The 22274-nt window shown below is 36.8% G+C and overlaps 1 protein-coding gene across 7 annotated transcripts in view; it reads left to right on the top strand.

Annotated features, from left to right (window-relative positions):
- Pak1 (p21 (RAC1) activated kinase 1) overlaps positions 1–22274 on the top strand; it is a 141213-nt gene that overhangs the window by 107109 nt on the left and 11830 nt on the right. For all 7 annotated transcript variants that reach the window (XM_078046726.1, XM_078046724.1, XM_078046728.1 and 4 more), the window contains 6 exons: positions 1622–1738; positions 4487–4661; positions 6823–6886; positions 11020–11068; positions 16451–16563; positions 20046–20163. In XM_078046726.1, the coding sequence (XP_077902852.1) occupies positions 1622–1738; positions 4487–4661; positions 6823–6886; positions 11020–11068; positions 16451–16563; positions 20046–20163 (636 nt within the window). The remainder of the gene's footprint in view (positions 1–1621; positions 1739–4486; positions 4662–6822; positions 6887–11019; positions 11069–16450; positions 16564–20045; positions 20164–22274) is intronic.

Below are 22274 nucleotides of genomic sequence, written 5' to 3'. Positions count from 1 at the left end.
TTGACCACTGAGCCACATCTCCAGCGCTATTCTGTGATTTATTTAGAGACAAAGTCTCACTGAGTTGCTTAGTGCTTTGCTTTTGCTGAGGCTGGCTTTGAACTTATGATCCTCCTGCTTGACCTTCCAAGCTGCTGGGATTATAGGCATGCACGACCACACCCAGCTTCTTCATTAAATTTTGCTTGGTGAAATAGTAAGGAGAAAAGGAATTAGAATAGAAAAATACCAGAATATATGCTTTGACAGGGATGAATTTTAGAACTGAAAGTGACTTATATTCACTTTCAAAATTACACCACCTTCAATTTATATCACTCTTCTTCCTTCACATTGCTCAAGTGATAAAACTTCAGACCAAGAAGATAGACCACATTGCCTGTGGTCACCACAATTAATTGGTTATGTGTCCTGCAACTGTCAAATTTTAAATTATGCCCCATACTGGAGGTCCTGTGAGAATCTATGAGATTTCCCATTTCCCTTAGTATAACAGATATAGCTCTAGTCCAGTATTCCTTATTTCTTCCATTTATCCCATGTCTTCCTGACTCTTGGGTTTCCTTTCTCAGAAGCCCGTGTGGTAGGTAGAAGGGGAATTCATCCTCTTTCTGTCTCTTATACCAGATGGACATGGATCATCTTTTTTATCTTGTACTTTTATGTCAATGGTGTCCATCATAGTATCTTACTGAGTACAAAGTATATGCTCTGAAAATATGTGAAACTTTTGAATTATATAGTATATATTAAAGGGTTCCTATTGCCTAAATGGTTCTAAAGCTAGAACATTTTTATCACTAATCTAGTTTTGGAATCACTTTGTCTCTTGAGACTGTGTGATAAACAGTAATAGTATATTACTTTTGCCTGTATCTGACCTAAAATCTTCTAGTTCTGTTATGGTTTGCATAGAAAAATCAAATTACTACAGATTTAAAGCAGATCTAGACCTTTTTTTTTGTACTGGGGATTGAATCCAAAGGTGCTTAACCACTGAGCCACATCCTCAGCCCTTTTTGTATTTATAGACAGGGTCTTGCTGAGTTGCTTAAGCCTCACTAAGTTGCTGAGACTGGTCTTGAACTTGTGATTCTCCTCTAACAGCCTCCTGAGCTGCTGGGATTACAGGTGTGTGCCACCCCACCTGACTCTAGAACCTCTTAAAAATTGTCTTTCCAGTGCTGGGGATTGAACTCAGAGCCGTGAACTTGCTAGACAAGTGCTCTACCACAGAGCTACACCTTCAGTCCCCAAAACTGATCTAATTATGGTACTGGTAAAGTTCATCTCAGGGCAGGTGAGAGGCTTAGTGAAGTAGATAGAATCCAGTTTATGGATTCGATCCTGATGTTCTGTATATTGAGACTGAAGCAAGGGCTTCTTATGACATAATGGGTCCAGGAGGTTGGTAAAAAGGAGAGGACAAAAGTCTGTTCAGAGAAGTGATGGCTTAAGAAAGAAAAGCTGACTGAGTACCTGAGACTGGCTATGCATGGAAAGTTTAGAGGCCAATATACATTTCACAAGTGGTATCAGATGAGGTTTCTTCTGGGGAACTGGCAATCCTGATATCTATATAAACGGAACCAGGTAAATTTGGCCTTTTTTCTGTACATAGAATGTGAAGACTGTGTCCGAGACCCCTGCAGTGCCACCAGTTTCCGAAGATGAAGATGATGATGATGATGCTACTCCACCCCCAGTGATTGCTCCACGCCCAGAGCATACAAAATCTGTGAGTCTGTGGGGACCTAAACAACTTTCTGATTTATCAGAATGAGAAGGGGAAGAGTGGATTAGTATTGAGACCTAGAAGTTTAATATTCTTGTAGGGATTCTTAGATTTTGGAGATAGTGATATCATTTAACACCTTTTCTGACAGTATTTTTTATGTGATTAAAGACAAGAAGGTATATTTATTTTTGGTTTGCAGATAGTCCCACCATATCCTATTTAATTGGTGTTTATGTCAACCCAGCTTTGGTATACTCTGTTTGTTCTCCACCGATAGCACAGGAAGATACATAGAATTGGTGTAACTTAGTTCAGAGCTAAAATAAATTATTCCAGTCTCCTGGGAAGCAACAAATTGTCTTGCTACAGATCTTTTTCTTCTCTGTTAAATGTGCAGTGTTCAGCCTCTTACATCAACATTGATGATACTGACAGACCCAAGAGAATTTATAAATACATTAGCGCTATTAATATACTGTACATTAGGAGTGCATTTTGATGCCGGATGTTGGCAATGATTTCTTTTAACTTCCTTTGAGGTTCTTGCAGCTCAGAATAGTCAAAGTCCCTGTGTCCTCACTTTGCAGTCTAGTTCCTGTGGATTTTACTTAATTTAGCATCATTGAGCACTGACCTGCCATCAGATGATAGACTACAAATGTTTCTTTGTTTGGGCTTTTTATTATGAGAGTTCCATAAGGAGAGAAACATCTAGGACTTAAGCTCTCTGGTAATGCAAAAACAAAAGGCTCTCTGAAAAAGAGCATTCAGAAAGTGTTCAGGCAGAAGTTGGTTGAATGAATTTAGGAAATATAGTGGAAGAAATTTGAGGGGGTTAGATGACCACTTAGAGTGAGAAATTTGTGAACAGAATCTACAGAATCACCTGTCTATAGGTCACAAAATCACTTTAAGGAAAAATGGGCTTTAAAAGTAAATGTTGGGGAATCACACCCTTTGGGACAGGAGTCCCCTGTGTTTCTCTTTTGCTAGCAAAACAATAAACTGTCTTTTTCCTTTTTTTTCAAGGAAAAAAAAAGTAAAATTGTCAGAATATCTCACATTGAGCTAATTGGTTTACAAGCATGTTCATTTAAAACATTTTTCCCCTCTATACCTTGAACTCTTCTGAAATAGAGGCAATCTATATATATATATGTACTTTTAGTGCTTAACATAGTTCTTGACAGATTTCAAAGTGCAGTAAATATTGAATAAAGGAATGGATTGATAAATTTGATTTCATAGCATTCCTTTCTGAATAGGTATTGTTGACTAGTAATTTATAGAAGAAGCAACTGAGATTTGGGGAGATAAATTGATATATCCACAACTACTTAGTAAGCAAAAGAGCCAGGATTTGAAAGCAGGTAATTAACCCCAAATCCCAGTTGTTTTCTACCATAACACAGTGGCATTTTTGTGTGTGCTGAAATCCAAATAAGGAGAATATTAGAAAAGGAAAAGTCAGGGTTTCATTTGTTGTTGTTATTGTTTTGTTGTTTTCTTTTTCCTCTCAAGGAGCCATATCAGGAGAAGCAGAGATATAGGACAAGGAGTATAGTTTAAATGCCTGGAATAGAGTTTGTCTACATGTACGAGAATAGGAAACTGAGAAATCATTATGCTAGAGTAGTCAGGAAGTCAGACCAGCTGAAGGATCTCATTTATTTATTCATCAATTCCATCAAACATTATCTTCATGCTTACTTAGGTAGGTAAGTGGTTAGATAGAAGAACTCAGAATGAGTAACATACATTCTGTGTCCTCATAGGATAAACTATCTAAAAGATAATTATGATATTTTTCATGACAAAATCTGATAAATACTTTGAAGCAACTCCTTGGGAAAGGAAGTGTAATTTAGGATTGTTTCTTTTGAAATAGTATACAGTTTCTCATTTCATGTTACTTTTATCTGTTTCTCCTGTCACTTTCTTACCTCCTTTACCAGAATGAGAGTATATGGGCAGTGTTTTATATGGGATTAGGCTTAGAGTAGATTTGCAGTAAATGTTTGTTAAGTAATGAATGAATAAGAAATAGTATCTTCAGAAGCTAAATTTTAAGTGCTTAATTTCTACTGTGCATAATTCTAATCATTTCACTCATCAATGTATTTTTATAACAAAGGTGTAAGATAGGCATCATATCACCATTTTACAGATGAGGGAACTCAAGTACAAAGAAAAGTAGCTTGCCCAAAGTCATGCATATGATAAGAATAAGAGTTGGAATTTAAGCCCAGGTAGTCAAGTTCGTGAGTCTGTTTTCTAAATCACCCTACTGCCTCTTGAAGAACAAGAGTAGTCCTTCTCTGTAAGGGTTCAGTCTAATGAGGGAGTAACACAGTGGCAGAAAATGTTAAGTGTTATTAGCAGTACAGAGTGCTATGGGAATAGAGGATTTCATTTCATCTTGGGAAAACATATTACAGCTGAGAAAGATTCCCATCTAATGATGGAATCTCCTCTAGATAATTTCTACTGAGAGTTGCGTAGCCCTTTCAAGTATCGTCAGTGCCGAAACTCTCACTAATCCCTGTTATATACATTGAGAGCAAGGAAGGCTATTTCACCCCAAGCAGATGGGCCTACGCACAGAGGAAGAATAATACAGATTTTGAAATATGAGAAAGAATGAATTTGGGGCAATTTGTTCTGTGGATATTCTAACTGCTCATGTGGAAGATGTTTCCCTATGCTAACAAAGGCTGGCTTTGCCCAAATTTTACACCAATAATGCAGGTATACACACGGTCCGTGATTGAACCACTTCCGACTACTCCAACTCGGGATGTGGCTACATCTCCCATTTCACCTACTGAGAACAACACCACTTTGCCAGATACTTTGACTCAGAATACTGAGAAGCAGAAGAAGAAGCCTAAAATGTCTGATGAGGAAATCTTGGAGAAATTACGTAAGGACTTTGTAGTTTTCTGAACCTCCCTTTTGTCTGTGACTGGTCAAACATAGAGATGGCATTCTATTACTATAAAAGATCTTGATCCTAGGTTAGGATAGTGTAACTGGCTGGCTATACTTGGTGTCATAACCTTGCAGATTGTGCTTGCCTTCACCCTGCCCTTCCACCTCACTTTCCTGTCTCATTAGCTCTGATTGGATACCATGTTAGGATGGAGATGTGATAGGAGAGAATGTGAATAGCTCATTTTGAGGGCAAGGCAACTCTTATCCCTAGGCATGTCATGGAGATAAGTAGCTTTTATCCAGTAATAATGTAGGAAAGTGTGTTGAGAAAGATGGATACCTTGCCTATACCTGATGGAAAGTGTGCTATGATTAATTATAGATGTTTATCATTGACTTAGAAGAAGACAGATCTGCCATCATGGTAGCAGGAGAGAAAGGAAGAGAAGCCCAACATTTATGAACTGTACTATGGAATCAAATCTTGATTTTTATTTTCATTTAATTTTCATAATAACCCTGTGAAGACAGGCATTATGGTCCTTGTTTTTACAGTTAAGGTTTTTTTTAGTCCCAAAGAGGCCAAATATCCTGACCCAAATCACAACTAGGAAGTGGCAAGGCTCAGATTAGAAAACAAGCACTTAAACTGGGCACGGTGGCATATGTAATCCCAGCAACTTGGGAGGCTGAGGCAAGAGTATAGCAAGTTTGAGGCCAGCCTGAGAAATATAGCAAGATCCTGTCTCAAAATAAAAATAAAAAGGGATAGGGCTGGGGATATAGCTCAATTGGTAGAGTGCTTGCCTTACATGCATAAGGCCTTGGGTTCAATCCCAAGCACCACAGGAAAAAAAGTGGGGTGGGCTGGGAATGTGGATCAGTTGTAAAGTGCCCCTGGATTCAGACCTCAGTACCAACCAAAAAACAACAACAAAAATTGAACACAAGCTTATATTCTTATGAATAGAGCTCCTTGCCTCTTTCTGTGAGTGGACACTTCCATTTCACTTTATTTTAGCAGCCAGAAATGAAGGTAGTCTGTTTCTCTATTTCCATAAAAGGCAGAATTATACTAAGGGAAGGACTAGGTTAATCTATTGACTTGGAAAAATCATTTGACAAGAGCCTTGGATTTATTCACTGTACCTTCTTACATCCAAAGAGGCTTTTGTATGACTTATTTGGCCAAGTTTGCAAACTGGCATTGCTTTCTAATGCTCTGGTTAAGCAGCTCTTTACTTCTTCCTGATAATTGTTTGACTTTTTAACAAATTTTGCTCTTAAAAGTTGCCCTCGCCTGGGGCCCTCATCAAATGATTAAGTAAAAGCCACTTACCTAGTCATTATTTTACTCCTATATAGATCTTGTTCCCTAAACCAACCAACCACACACATACACACACACACACACACACACACACACACACACACGGAAAAGCATACTGTGGACAGAGACTAAAAACCAAACTCCTAATCTTATCTCTGACACCAGTTTGCTGTGTGATCCTGGAGAAGGAGATTCCCTTCCGTGGGTCTCAGTTCCCCTCTAGAATTCAAGTTGTGAAACCTACTGAGTTCTTTCATACCATTGTGTCTTTGCACTTGAAGTATCCTGTTTTAAACTTCTCAGCTTTCTCTCCCTGGCTGGCCTTCTACTTATCCTGTAAAAGTTGGCCCAGATGGCACCTTTCTGGAGTCTTTCCAGTCTCTTTTTTTGTGTCTCTTTCTATATCCCATTGGCATTTATCACAGCAATTATTATGTTTTATGGCATTTTATGCTTACTTGCCTATCTTTTCCATAAGATTGAGCTCCTTGAGAGACTTTCTTAACTGTGCCTTATCTGTTTATTCCTATGACTTGGTACATACCATGAATAAACATTTATTAAATGAATTAAAAAATTAATATGAATGGCTCTTAGGAGTTTAGAAATGGAATAGATTACTATGAATAAAAGCAGTCAAGGAGATGAAACCTCGGGTTGGGCTTCATTGAGGAAAATCTATGAGCTTGCTTAGTATGCTTTTTGGGAATTAGAGACACTTCTTTAATCCTTGTCAACTCCAGGGGTTGAGGGGCACATGGGGTCTGTTTTGTGTCTTGATCTGGAAAAAAATGATTCATGGTCTCTTTTTTTTTCAAAGGGAGCATAGTGAGTGTGGGCGATCCTAAGAAGAAGTATACACGGTTTGAGAAGATTGGACAAGGGTTAGTAGGGGCATTTTCTTTTCCTGGAGAAACGACTTAAAACTGTGTATTTTAGCATATAAGATTCTGCTGTGTTTTGCCTCTCATGAACTTTGTTCTTCTTTCTTTACCTCCCCCTCTGGTGGTGTTATGTCAGGCTGACATCAGGTTTGGTACTGAGAATTATGCTTAAGATGAGAGATGTGCTATTCGTTGACGATATTGCAAAAAATTCCCCTGCAGTGAGAGTAAGAGAACCATTTTTATTTAACACAAATTAGTTTCCTAAATTATACTTGGTGCCAAGACCTATTAGCACTAATATGAAATGAAAAACCCAGAACTACAGATCTTTCTGCTAGTGTAGTAGCACCTGTTTTTCTAGGTGGCTGTCAGAATCCATGACTCTTCATCTGGGTTCCTTTTCTGCAGTTTATATGCTGCCCTTAGTGCCCTGAACTCAGCAAATTTTAACTGAGTTCTTTTCATGTGCTAGGCTTTATGAGTACAGCTCATCATCAGTGCTGAAATCTCTGCCTTTAAGGAACTCAGGTCAATAGAAGGAGATAGACAAAGAATTATAATATATTGTGCTGAGTCCTTTAAAAGTATTTGGCCATTGGGGCTAGGGTTGTGACTCAGTGGAAGAGTACTTGCCTAGCATGTGTGAGGCACTGGGTTCAATTTTCAGTACCACAAATAAATAAAATAAAGAACCATCAAAAACTAAATTTTTTTTAAAAAAAGTATTTGGCTATTATTTTGAGCCCAAAAAGCAATACATAAAAGGTCAGATCTGGTATGACTTTATTTATATGAAATCCAAGAACAGGTAAAACTACTATATAGCAATCAAAGTCAGAATAGTGATTACTTCTGAGGGAGGGACAGTGGGAAAGAAGTATGAAGGAACTTTAGAGGAAACTCTTGGCAGTGAACAAAAATCATCAAGTGTTACACTTAAGATTTGTGCAAATTACTCTAGGAAAATTACATCTCTATATGAAAATAATGAGATTTCTGCATATTACCAAAAGAGCTGAAATTTAAGGAAAAAACCCCATAAACCTGACTTATTGTAGGCTCTGAATGTTAGTGGAACAGAAGCATTGTTGCTAATGAAGTCATTGAAAATTTTCTGTTTTAAATTCTTTCTTATAATTTTCCTTCTGAGAATAGGAGAAGAATTGCATAATGTAGGAATGTTATGATTATGTATCATTTCTATAAGGTACATATGTTATTTACGTAAAATGTTTGGTTTAATCCTCAATACAACTTCGGGTTGAGTGGATCTCACATTTTTTTTCCTGATCCCATTGTTTTTCCTACTAGATATGCTTTTGTGAGTCTGAACTGGTATAAGTTGAGAAGAAATCATTTTGCTTGCTTCAGGGTAATATAAAAGGCATTTCCTTTAGGTAGTTAAACGGAGACCTTAAGAGTGTAGGCAAAAAGGTACATGGACAAGTGTGGACAAATCAAATCCCTTCTCTGATTTTGAATTTCTTTGTCTGTAAAGGAAGAAGGAATTGAAGGATTGTGGATTAATGGATTTTCACTTTCACATCTGTAAAAAGTTTTTCTTTTTAATAGCTGTATGAGATCTATTCAAAACTTTCTTTCCTGCTTACTTGACAGATCTGTTATAGCTAAGGCAAAAAGAAAATATTTATGAAGCACCTATGCTAATGTTTCTGCATACCATAATTTAAAAAAATATAAATGCCACCCCAGTATGTTGAATTTGTACTATAATAATTTTTGCTTTCTTTTTTTCCCCCCAGTAAGACCTGAAGTTTATTATGCTTCAAACCTGGTGTTCATATGCCTTGACATATGAGAAATAATTTATGACTCAATATGATTTCAAGGTAGAAATAATTATGTACTAACCGGTGAGCTTAGTAGCTTTCTAGAACTTTGTAAACATGGCAACATAGTCCAATCTCCTGAAACTTGAGCATGTTTGTCCTTTAAGAATGGTGCATCTGGGACTGGGGTTGTGGCTCAGTGGTTGAGCACCCCCCCCCCCGCATGGGGAGGCACAGGGTTCGATCCTCACTCAACCCCACATAAAAATAAATAAAATTGTGTCCATCTACAATTAAAACAAAAAATCAAAAAAACAAAAGAATGGTGCATCTGGTCAGGTGCAGTGGTATATGCCTGTAATCCTAGCAAGTTGGGGGGCTGATGCAGGAGGATTATGAGTTCAAGGCCAGCTTCAGCAACTTAGTGAGACCCTCAGAAACTTAGCAAGATTCTGTCTTAAAATAAAAAATAAAAAGGACTGGGAATAGTTCAATGGTAAAGTATCCCTGGGTTTAATTCTCCATATGAAAAAAAAAAAGGAAAGAAAAGGAAGGAAGGGAGGGAGGGAAAAGAAAAGAACATCTGATAGGATCAGGAGGGGTATGGGAAGAAGATAGATACCCACTTTGTGGCAGAGGATGGCCAGGGATTGGATGATAAAGCAGTGAAGAAATAACTGCCAGTGCAAATAAGCCATTCCTCATTTGATAATCAATATCTTATGATCACAGTTTTCCAGTTATATAGCGGGACTCCCAACTAAAGAGTGGTGGTTAGGGAGCTGGTGATCATAATTTCTAGCTGGAAGGCATACTTAAAAGTGTCCTGATTTCTCTGGGAAGTATAACCTCAGGGCTTCAGTGAATGCATTCTTATAAAAGATCAGAATTCAGAATTACATCATGTATATCTGACATGGCATGCATAGCTACAAATATATATTGTAATTACTCACATACAGAAATGCAGGATTGGTGTTTATAGGCATAGAATGAGGGTTTTAGTTCTTTCAAATGAACACAATTACTTTCCTAGCATTATTTCTAGCATTTCTTTCTCTTATCCCACCTGTTTGTGTGTGTGTGTGTGTGTGTGTGTGTGTGTGTATACACACACACACATGCATGTACATATGTGTGTCTAGTGGGGTTATTCTTGGGGAGAGGTAGAAATATCAAATTTTCTGTGAATATGTATATTTGAACAAATATATTTAATATCATTTTATGGTGAAAAATGAAAACTAAAAATTGATGTTCTCTTGGCAGGAAAAATGATTGAAAAGCACAGTTTCAAAGGGTCATAATATCATAAACCATCAGTGGAAAGGGTACTTCAAGATTATTTTAGAATATTCAGTGTGGTTTTTTCAAGTTTTATAGTTTTTTGGTGTAAATTTTAATTGAAGATAACATGCATAAGTAAACAAATCAATGAATTTTCAAAAAATGAACATACCCATGTAACCAACATCCAGATTAAGAAAGAAAACATTACTAGCTGGGCATGGTGGTATATGCCTATAATCCCAGTTATTGGGGAGGCTGAGGCAGGAGGACTGCACATTTGAGGGCAGCCTCAACAACTTGGTAGGACCTGTCTCAAAATTAAAGGGCTGGGGATATAACTGAGTGGTAAAGTACCTCCCTAGCATGTGTGAGCCCTGGGTTCAATCAGTAGTAGAGAGGGAGAAGGAGACAGCTGGGGGGGACCCAGGAAAGAAAGAGAACATTATTGACACCTCACAAGTCCATATACTTTTTTGATAAATATAAATAAGCCATCTACTCTGCCTCATTCTGAAATTCTCCCTAGGAGGCTTTCCTGTCCCACCTCACTCCCAGTTGAAAATCACAGATTTAATTCTGTCCTTGTTTACAGATGAAGAGTTTAAAGCCACAAGAGATAGCAACTTGCCAAGGGTGGTAAAGAAGAGGAAGGCAAACAGGAGCAAGAAACTTATGTACTTGACACCTATCATATTTTATTTTAGTCACGTGAACTAATTGATTTAAATTCTTATATTCATATTATGAAAGAGAAAAATGAGGCTCAGAGAAGTTACATAACTTGCTCAAGATCGGATAGCTAGTAAATATTAGGTAGAAGTTCTAGATTGAAACTCAGGTCAGTTGACCAGTAGAGCCTCTGTTCTCTTTACAATCACATATTGCCTGTCAAATATGAGGATTGGGAGGGCTGTGAACAGGGCGGAGGGGATTATTTTTGCTGTAATTATTATTAACTTAAACTGCCAGATTGTGTATAGAGCTGCATTTAACAAATGGTACTTTATTAGAAAATCTGTATTTTTCTCTCTCTCTCCCCCACCTGTTCAGTGCTTCTGGCACTGTGTACACTGCAATGGATGTTGCCACAGGACAGGAGGTAAGTAGACACCACCAGTTCTTTCGTTTCTACTGGGTTTTTTTTAATGGGGGGGGGTTTAATTTTTTGCCTTTCTTAGCTCAATAAGGACATTTCTGGTTTCTATCTATACCATACTAGAACCAAATAGCATTAGGAGACAAATATTTTGGAAGTTTTCTGCAGTTACAATATGGAGAACAGGTTGGAAAAGGTAAGAGAGGACCAGGTGAGTCAGGAGGTACTTCCAGGTGAGAGATGATTATTTAGAGTAAGTTAATAGCATAGTATAGAATGATAGAAGTAGATGGATTTGAGGGATAATTTACAGGTAGATTTGATAGGATTTGGTGATGGATTGAATGAGAGAATGTCTTACAAGTGTGGTATTCAAGGACAAAGAAAAGGGGTATAAGTGTAGTTAGGAGGTTGGATCCTGCCTGAGAGACTTTCTTGTAGCACTGCCTAGTGGATAATTGCTTATACAAACTTGGTGCTTGAGGGAGAAATCTATTAAAGGAGATTTAAGCCCATGTCTATTGCCTCCTCATCTAGTGGTTCTGCTGTTACTCTGTTCCCAGGATATAACTGGATACTAGAGTCCTCATTTATCTGGAGGTACCTCTTTGTCCTCATTTCATTAAGTCAGGAGAACCCTGACCTTATTGCTTAAAATTTACTGACCCAAGATATAATCTATAGCAGAAGAACAATATGAAGGGAATATAGAGCTCTTGGGATTTCTTCATAGTTTAGTCTTTGGCTGAAGATCAGGAATGTCGGCAGGTGGTCTGGGAGAATTTCTTAGTCCAAAGAGTGCTGGAACCCAGAAATCGAGAGAGGCACCTTCTCTTCCAGTGAAAGTAGAGTTGGCCTCCTCAGAGTGAGGCTTCTAGAAACACACTTGTATATTTTTTTCCATTAATCAAATGTTTTCTTTTTAGATATACATGACAGCAGAGTGTATGTATTTTGACATACTATATGTACATGGCCACGTGTATAATTTTGATGATTGAAACATTCTGGTATCCTGGAAAAGCAGTGTCTAATAGGGGAGCACATAGTTCACTAAATTCTTGTTAGGTTTTTGCAAGCATTAAAGCTCCATCTAGGGTAAGTCAACTTTAAAAATCACCATTAGAGATAAAGATATATTCATTGTTCTTTGAGGTGAGAATCCAAAGACATAGATGCTTATCTTAAACTATTTATATTACTTTAGGTAAATTCATTTGATCTCTCTGAGCCTGAATTTTACTTATTTATAAAAAGTGTGCAATAACATATACCTGACAAAAGTGTTGAAAGAATTCAGTAAAGGAGTGTTTATGAAAATATATCATAAATTTAAGAACCACTATCTTTATTCTACAAAGTATTTACTGAGCTTTTGCTTTATGCTGTACCTTGTGCTCAGAACTATATGAAAGATTCAGTCTTGTGCAAGCACTGCAACATTAAGATCATAAGTAAATGTAAAACACCATAATTTCCATGGTATAAAAAGTCTTATGGAGTTGACAGAATCTGCCTTAAAGTAAAATAGTGGTGAGGAAAGGAAGTATTAGCATGCCAGTTTTAAAGACAGTGAATTTGATGCCAAGATGAAAAAAAAATTAAAAAGATTGTACCAATCCTAAAAAGAACCCTATGAGATAGGTGATGTTATCACCTTTTTATTGGTGAGGAGTGTTCCAGAAGAGTAAATAACTTTTTTTTAATAGGTTGTGCTAACAGCAATTAGCAAGGACTGGATTATAATCTTTTAACTCCTGGGGCTGGGGATGTGGCTCAAGTGGTAGCGCGCTCGCCTGGCATGCGTGCGGTCCGGGTTCGATCCTCAGCACCATGTACAAACAAAGGTGTTATGTCTGCCGAAAACTAAAAAATAAATATTAAAAAATTTTTAAAAAATCTTTTAACTCCTAGTTCTATGCATTTTGGGCTGCAAAGCCACCACAGAATTGAGATTAGATGCTAGGGTCTCTTCATGTCATGTTTCTTAGGCATTATAGCCCTTGATATGGGAGACAGGCAAGTGATGGGGCTGGGGAAGCAAGGAGAACTCCTAGAAGCCCTGGAAGCTGCCTGTGTGAGGAGCTGGCTATAGGAAAAAGAAACTGGACTTCATTGTGTGCCTGCCTTGTGGTTTACAAAACTATGAATGGAACAAATCCATTAGGTCGGCTAATGCAGTGTGATGAGGAAGGCCTTATTTCCTGCCACAGGGAGTATAGATCTTTAGTGGAGCTAGAGGGATGCTCTTAGTCTTTTTGAGTGAGTGGTTATTGGAGGTTATCCAGCTGGGAAAAGCAGAGCTACTCTGTCACATATAGGAAGATTAGCATGTTAGTGCTGGGAAGTCTTCCAATTACAGATCAAACAATTATATTTCAAACCTGTTTTTAAAGTGAATGCATATAATAGAAAGATCAGACTGGAAAAGCCTTTAGAGTCTCATAGAGCTGAGAGCATTGATTATGATTTAGGCAATTTTCTTGTAAATCTCAGGCATAATTTCTTTCCTGAAAAAGGAAATCATGGTTTTTACTTTGTAGGATAGTTAGATATTACTAAAATAATATAAATAGAGTACTTAGTACAGAGCCTGCACATGGTAACCATTCAATGAACAGTAGCAGTGAGAGGAGGTTGGTTGTTTGTTGCTTTAGTTACTACTGCTCATGTTTCATTCTTGCTATGCCAGGTACTTATCAAGTGCTGCCATTATTACTATGACTACTATTTTCATTGTTATCTTCCTTTATTACTTAAATCCTTTACTTAAATGAGTAACATGTTGGCCATTTTCTTACCTAAAACTCAAAACAATCCTTAGAGGAGAGGAATCAAAGTTGAGGTGATTATCCTCAATGTATTGATGGGGAGACTAAAAGAGAACTTGTGATTGGTCAAAGTCAGTAAATGACAGTTAAGCCTAAAGCTTTGGTTTTTGGAATTCAAGTCAAATTATGCTAGCCTGAATAGGTAGTGTTTGACTAGGTAATGGCATTTAGCCTGGACCATAGTTAGTCAGTAGCAAATGGAAAGAACTCTTGGTGTCCTGCTACAGCATCCATATTAGCCTCTCCCTACTCTCCCTCACTTTCTGCTGTCTGCAGTGATCACTGTGAGGTTCATAAGCACCATCCCATCCTCTAGGAGGCCTGAGGAACTCCAAGGGCACCTTTCTGATACCAGTCCTAATTATAAGGATTTACTAAATTTTTTAGGTCAACATGTTGTTTTTCAGACAGGAAAACCTAATCCTTAGCTGTTACAGAAAGCTGCAGCAAAACCAGATACCTTACCTATTTGGAAACCCGCTCCAAAGTGATTTTTTCTAACTTGGGATAGGGAATGAAAGTGGCCAAAATGTTTTAAAGGATCATTTTTTTCTTTTTAATGATTGATTGGATCCTTTTTATTGGATTTTTTTTTAAGGATTAACTGAAGCAAACTGTTTAACTTGAAAAAGTAATTGGGTTTGTTTCCATAAAAATTTGAATCATTCTTTCTTTAGATTTCTTGCTTCTCTGGAAAGACAATGTAGTTTCTATTAGATGCTCATGTTCTTGTCCGCTAAGCAGGAAAAAGGGAAAACATCTCTGGGGAATGAATACTTAGCAAACAACTTAAAGCATATATATGGGATGTACTAACCTATTGCTGACTTTTATGGTTTGAAGACAAAGTACTTTTCTACCCACTGGATTCTCTTTCCCTCTTTTCACATTCATTGAGCACCAAGTCTGTGTGTCAAGCACTATGCTTGGCACTGGGGATTCTGGACTTTCAGTCAAGTTCACAAACTTCTAGATACACACAGGTACATGTGTGCATGTGCACACATGCATAAACACACATACACAATTTTAACTAATCTTCATACAAGGTAGCATGTCATAAGTTCCAAAAGACAGGTATAATTATGATCATATGGGACTTTAAAAAAGGAAAAAGTATAATTTGGTTTGAAAATGAGGTTTTCTTCAGCCTGATAAAGAGCATAAGTGTTTTTCAAATGTATGGAATTGTTGCAGGATATTCCAGATGGAGAGGAGATCCTGAACAAAGGCAGGGGGAGCATGGAGAGTATGCAGGAATACAGTGGGAGTAAGATAGGGGTCAGAGCATGAAAATTCTCAGTGTTGGGCTAAGGAATAGTTCTAGGCAATAAGGAGCCATTTATGTTTTTGAACAGGGAAGTTATCCAATGTGTAATAGGTAAAATTAATCTGGTTATATGTACAGAGTAAATTAAGATAAAATATGGAGGGCTGGGATTGTAGCTCAGTGGTAGAGCACTTGCCTAGCAAGTGTGAGGCACTGAGTTCGATTCTCAGCACCACATATAAATAAATAAAATAAAGGTCCATCAACAACTAAAAAAAAATTTGTTTTTAAAAGATAAAATATGGAGTTATAATCTCGACTTTGCTATTGAATAGTGTATGTAAGTCACATATCCTGTATAATCACAATTTCCTCATCTTTTAAAGAGCTAGTGATACTTAACATACAGATGTCTCTGAGGATTAAGTAAAATAACAAATTTCAGAATACCTTATATAGTATCAGACACAGAAAAATGGATGCAAAGTGCCTGGGAAACTGAAGAATACCTTATATTTGTGTTATGTGGAAATTTGTTTCACTTATATAAATACACTGTCAAGATCTTTTTCATACATAGATATTAGGGATCTCATTCCTCTTTTCTTTCTGCCCTACACTTCAGTACTAGGAATTGAACCCAGGGACACTCAATCACTGAACTATATCCTTAGTTTTAAAAAAATTTTATTCTGAAACAGGATCTCCCTAAGTTACTGAACCTAGCCTTGTACTTGTAATCCTCCTGCCTTAGCATCCCAAGTTGCTGAGACTGTCAACATGCACCACAGTGCACAGCATCTTTCCCTTTTTTCTTAATTTGGTCAACTCTCATTTATTTTTACATATTACATTTTAAAAAATAACCTCCCCACTATGTGAAATTTCTGTACATCACCAGATTTGGTGTTCCTGTAGCTCTTTGCTTGAACTTCTTTTATAGCATCTTTTTTATTTTGTGATTTTAAAGTATTTTTTTTACATTTATCATTAAACTTTGATGTATAACAGAATGGCATCTATGGCTTAGTTTCTGATTCAGTAGGTTTGGGGTGGAGCTTGAAAATATTTATTTCCAATGAGTTTCCTGAAGATGTTGATGCTTCTTGCTTGGGGACTTCAATGTGAAAACCATTTGTCTAACTGATAAATTATGAATTAGTTGAGGGCCCAGACTGTATCTGAATCTTATTCATCTTTGTTTCCTTAGTATTTAAGTTTTGATACTGAATAAGTGCTCAGTAAATGAATGACTAATTGCACGTCAAATATATTGGATTTCAGGTTGCCATAAAACAGATGAATCTTCAGCAGCAACCGAAGAAAGAACTGATTATCAATGAGATCCTGGTTATGAGGGAAAACAAGAATCCAAATATTGTGAACTACTTGGACAGGTATGGAGTGGTGGGTCTTGTCAAAAGAATGGGAACTTTGGAACCAATGGGTTAGAGGAGGGGGCAACAAAGCATTCTGAACTGCTTCCATTTAAGTATTTATTGTGGTGCTGAGCTCTCCGAATCCCATCTCACATAATGCTTGATATCTCTGATTGCTGGCACATCCTTCTGGGTGAAGCTGAACCCTGACATCCTGTATCTTCTAACAGTTGATCCTACTACTTCTTGTTCTGCATCAGGGAAACCCTATAGCTCATCTGCCTCTGTCAAACATCTGTCCTTCATTCTATATCCCAGACCTTTCCTTCCTTGTCCTGCTCACCCTTCTGACTAACTCCTAGTTTTTCTTTATTCTTTTAAAATGTGATGCTCAGTATTAGATGTTTCATTTGAGATCTGACCAGTATAGAGAGAGTGGGACTCTTTCTAAACTTAATACAATTAGATTTCATTCTTATTTTATTAGGATGCCTCTTTCGTTGTTGACTCCTGCTAAGTTTGTGGTCAACTAAAAATTTCTGATTTTTTCTTAAATGTAAGTGTGCGTTAAACTCTCCAGTTTAGAATTTTTATTTTCTGGTATAGAACTTTTAAAGCTATCTCCATTAAATGACATTTTTATTATTTCAGCCTATTATCCCAGACTGACAAAATTCTGTTTCTCATTATAGTAGCTAACATTACTTTTACCAAGAACTTTCATTGTGAGGTGGGACTTAGTCATATTGTACAGATCAAGAAACTAAGATTGACAAGTTAATCACTGGTCTAAGACTAGAAAACCAGTAAATAGTAAACTAGGGTTTTAAATTTGAATATTCATAGGACTAATATCCATGCTTTTTCTATCACATCATTTTCCTTTTTTCCATAACTGGGAGTAAAAATTAAACTTCTTACCCAGGTTTTAGAGACATCATAGACATCTAAGCTGACAGTCCTGAGGAAGCACGGGGCATCACATGGCAAGAGATAGGGAGATATGTGTCTATGTCTGTATGTCTATTCTCTGTCTCTCCTGTCTAAGTACTAACCAGGCCCAACCCTGCTTAGGTTCTGAGATCAGATGAGATTGGGCACATTTAGAGTGGAATGGCCATGGACTTTGTCCCTTATAAAGCCATCAAGATTCAATGATGGGGACTATATCCTAATGAGTTTATCTAAATCCAGTAACGTTCCAAAGACATCAAAACATCATAGTTGTTTAATGCCCTTTTAATGCCATTAACATAATTTTAGGGATCAAGCCCTAGCATGAGTTTAGGGGGACAAACCATCTTAATAAATAACCATGATAGCTGTAAAAAAGGATATTATCAGCCTTATAAAACAGTGTGCTTCCCATTACTACTGAAATATAAACAATAAAATTTAAGACCATATTATTGAAGGAATTTGTATTCTGGGAATGGATTAGAAGATTTATAGATTTACATTTCATACCTTTACTGGTATTCCAGAGGCTTATATGTGGAATCAGAAGTAAATAGCACACAGTCTTTATCTTCAAACAGCACCTGATTTTGTAAAGGAAAAAAAAAATCTCTGTGTAAGCACAGAAGAGCACACCCTTAACCCAAGCATTCAGTGAAGGTGTTACAAGTGAGGGTCTGTGGTTTTTGTGAGATGTTCCATAAAATAAGTGGGACAAAATATGTGATATTTTTCCCAAAATGTATGTGTTACCTTTGAAATGGGATTTTTGAAGGCACGTTGACATAGCATGTAGCCACAAAGTGTTTGAGATAACCTGAATGTGGTTTGCATTGTCTTAGCTTTAACAGTGATATGTCAGAGCCAGGAAAATTGGCTGTGTTTGTCAGTGCCCAAATATAGTCACTTAGACCTTCATATTCTTCTCCCAATTAGTCTAAGCTGACAGTTGTCTTTTCAGTATGGGTGAGAAGCCATAAATGTGTGTTCTTCATCAGGGAATGAATAGGCTCAGGCAGTGGAGGGCTTTTTACACAGTCTTGATTTTTTGGTTCATGTCTTAATTCATTTGGGATACCATTACAAAATTCCAGAGACTAGGTAACTTACAAACCACACAGATTTATTCCTTAAAGCTCTGTAAACTGGAAAGTCCAAGATCAATGTGTCAGCAGATTCACTGTCTGGTGAAGGCCTAAGGCTGGTTCATAGATGGTGCCATCTTGTTATGTCCTTACATGGTGGAAAATGTGAGGCAACCCTCTGAGGCCTTTTATAAAGGTGTTAATTCTTTATGGGCCTTAATAATTTACAAGACTTGGGCTGGGGATGTAACTCAGTGGCAGAGTCTTTGCCTAGCAAGGGTGAGGCCCTAGGTTTAATCCCCAGCATTGCAAAAAGAAAAAAAAAAGGAAGACAGGAAAAGATTTTAAGACTTAATAGTTAAAAGATCAAGAGATTAGGATTTTAGGATTCAATCATACCTTTTGCTTGAGACCAGTTTATCAAACTTGAAAAACAGTTTCTCCTTCTGCCTGGCAGTAATCCTGTTATCAGGAAGAAAAAAAGATGACATACTTCACAGCTCAAGCCAACCCAAGAAATGTTTTTCCAGCCTAGTTTCTTTGTCCAAGACTAACAGAAGAGTTTGTAGGGCTCTGAGCTAGCCTTGTTTTTATTTGTCCTATTCTACAGGTGAGAAAATATTGATTAGATAGGTTAAATGACTATCACATAGAAGTGCTGAGTGACCCAATCCCCGAGAACTATCAGTTCTAACTCATGTCAGCCCATAATTTCTCCAGGGAGATGTTAATAAATTGTAGCTTGGTTAATCAGACTGGAATTTTTTCTTTACAGATAACTTTTTTTTTTTTTTTTGGACACTCAAAGTAGAAGTCATTGGCAGCATAATAATGACTATGTGTACAACACTATAGCTTTTAAAATAATTATTACCATTATTTCATTTAATATTTACAATTATCTTATTGTACTCATGGATTTTTTCAGTAAATATGGGTATCTGCTATGTTGGACTCTGGGGATAAGTCTTAGACAAGACCTAGTACTTAATCTCATGGACCTCAGATCTGGTAGAATTCTTAGGAAGGTTTAGTGGTTCTCCCTAATGTTGGTAACATGGACTCCAGGTTTCATCTTTTTTGAATATTTGCATACTCCCTACTTGGATGCTTCTAGAAATGTAGAAATCATGCCAGTTCTTTTAATTTTAGTAGGTATTTGTGTTGTGCTCAAATGTAATTTTATTGTCTCTTCAACCTGGTTTCCTTAGTTCTGCCTTTTGGGGCTTCATAGAACATGTATACTTTTTTTTTTCCCCCTCCGTGAGCATTCTTAAGAGATTTAAAGTTAATGATTCTGACTCCCAGATTCCTCTTTTCCCCAAAATAAAGAACCCTAAACTTTTCCAAAACTGAGTGAGGTAGCATCATTGTCCATGTGCTTAGCCTTTGAAACCCAATGCAGTGGCTCTTTGTACTCTGACTATTCCTTCTCATGTTTTTTCTGTATTCCTACAGTTACCTTGTGGGAGATGAACTGTGGGTCGTCATGGAATACTTGGCTGGAGGCTCCTTAACAGATGTAGTAACAGAAACCTGTATGGATGAAGGTCAGATTGCAGCTGTGTGCCGTGAGGTAAGGCCAAGATCCAGCCTTGAGCAGGAAATAAGTTCTATGTTTCTGTCCATGAAAGTTCCATACCCAGTGAGATTTCAGCCCTGACTATGTGGAAGCAGAAGAAATTAATGTTGACATGATTTATCATATTCATATAATATCTGTATAGTATCTATCATCATGATTTTTTTCTTTACAGATCACTTTATTCAGCCCATTGTAGAAAAATGAGAAAATACCAGGAAGTATATATTCAACCACTCAGAATTTCAGTCTTTAAAGATAACTACTATAAACACATCATAATAGTTTCTTTATTTCTTCTCTGTGGACAGATATTTTAATCATAATTTTATTCTGCTTTTCTGCTTTATATGTGTGCCATGAAGAATATAAAGCAGGATAAGAAGGTAGTGGTAGGGAAAGTACTATTTTATTTTTTCCATATCTTATTGGTTTATTATAATTAGACATAATGATGGGATGTATTGTTACATATTTGTACATACACACAATATAAAAATATAATTTGGCCAATATCGTTCCCCAGCAGGGAAAGTACTATTTTAGACAGAGCAGTCAGAGAAGGTTTCACCATAGATGTGAGTAAGCATCTGAATGATTTGTAGAAGCAAGCCAGCAAAAATCTAGAATAAAATACTTTGGAACAAAACAAATCAAAAACAAAGCTTAAATATTCTCCTTTCTCCTTATTGCTATTACATGTCTAGGGTTTGTAATATGCTGGTGTAGGAGGAAAAACAAAAAGCACTCCACAAGGCTTCCAAGAGAAACAGTGTTCTCAGAGGATAGCCAAATCTTTACATTTCCATTAGAGAAAGAAGATGAAGGAGATATTCAGAGATGTTGAGGATATTGGGTGTTTTGCTGTTGAGAGACTGGAACTTTCCAATGTGCAATAATAGAAAAGTTAGGAAATTGGGGAAAGAGTGAAGGATTAACTGAGTTCCAAAATTTTACGAGTCTGAGTATAATGGGTATGATAGATCTGATATTGTAAGACATGGAGGCACACAGATGAATTTGCATATTGTATATTTAGTTAATGTTAAGAAAAATATGTGAAATCAACACTACCCTAGAAAATATGATCACTTTTGCATTAATAACTTTGGTATATGGAATGCACATAAGTAAATTAGTGGAATTCATATCAGGCTGGAATTCTTTTTTTTTTAAATTTTTTAGTTATAGTTGGACACAACACCTTTATTTTATTTATTTATTTTTATGTGATGCTGAGGATCAAACCCAGGGCCTCACATGTGCTAGATGAGCATGCTGCTGCTGAGCCACAACCCCAGCCCCAAGGCTGGAATTCTTGAGAGTTCTTTCTTTGCTCTACCACCTAATGCAGTGTTTCCCAACATTCCTATCTCCTCCTTCAGGAACCTTTTCAGATGTTTTTCCCCCTCAGTTATACCCTCCTCTCATGAAAATTTAATACCATAAATGTACTGTATAATTGTGTACATACTATGACCCTCTGGAGGGTCACAGGATATTATAATATCCCAGAAACCAACTTTCACTGGTTGAAAATGCATGCACGTGTGTACTTAGAGAAGTTATTTTGCTTCAAATTATTTTATCTGTAAAGTGGAAATTGCAAAACTAACATTGCATATGAATCAGAAAACATTTTGAAAAAAGTTTAAATGTTTAACATAAGTAGGTGGTATTACTTTCCTTAAAATCTAATACACATTATTATCCCCTTTTTTAAACTGCTTATTGAGTTTTAATTCATATCTCGTATTACTCAACCATTTAAAGTATATAATTCACTAGTTTTTAGTATATTCTTAGTTATACAACTATCACCATAATGAATTTTAGATCATTTATCTCTCTCCAAAAAAAAAAAAAAAAAAACCCTTCAGGGGCTGGGGTTGTAACTCAGTGGTAGAGTGCTTACCTAGCACATGTGAGGCACTGGGTTAGATCTTCAGTACTACATACAAATAATTAATAAAATAAAGGTTTTGTGTCCATCTACAACTAAAAAATAAAAAATAAAAGAAACTTCATACCCAGTAACAGTGTCTTCCCATATCCTAACTGCACCACAACTAACCCTTTGCAACCACCAGTCTGTTTTCTGTCTC

The sequence above is a fragment of the Ictidomys tridecemlineatus genome, chromosome 4, assembly GCF_052094955.1.
Source record: "Ictidomys tridecemlineatus isolate mIctTri1 chromosome 4, mIctTri1.hap1, whole genome shotgun sequence".
In the NCBI taxonomy this organism is placed as follows: domain Eukaryota; kingdom Metazoa; phylum Chordata; class Mammalia; order Rodentia; family Sciuridae; genus Ictidomys; species Ictidomys tridecemlineatus.
The sequence above is the reverse complement of the archived record's forward strand: the minus strand, read 5'-3'. Positions and strand labels throughout refer to the sequence as shown.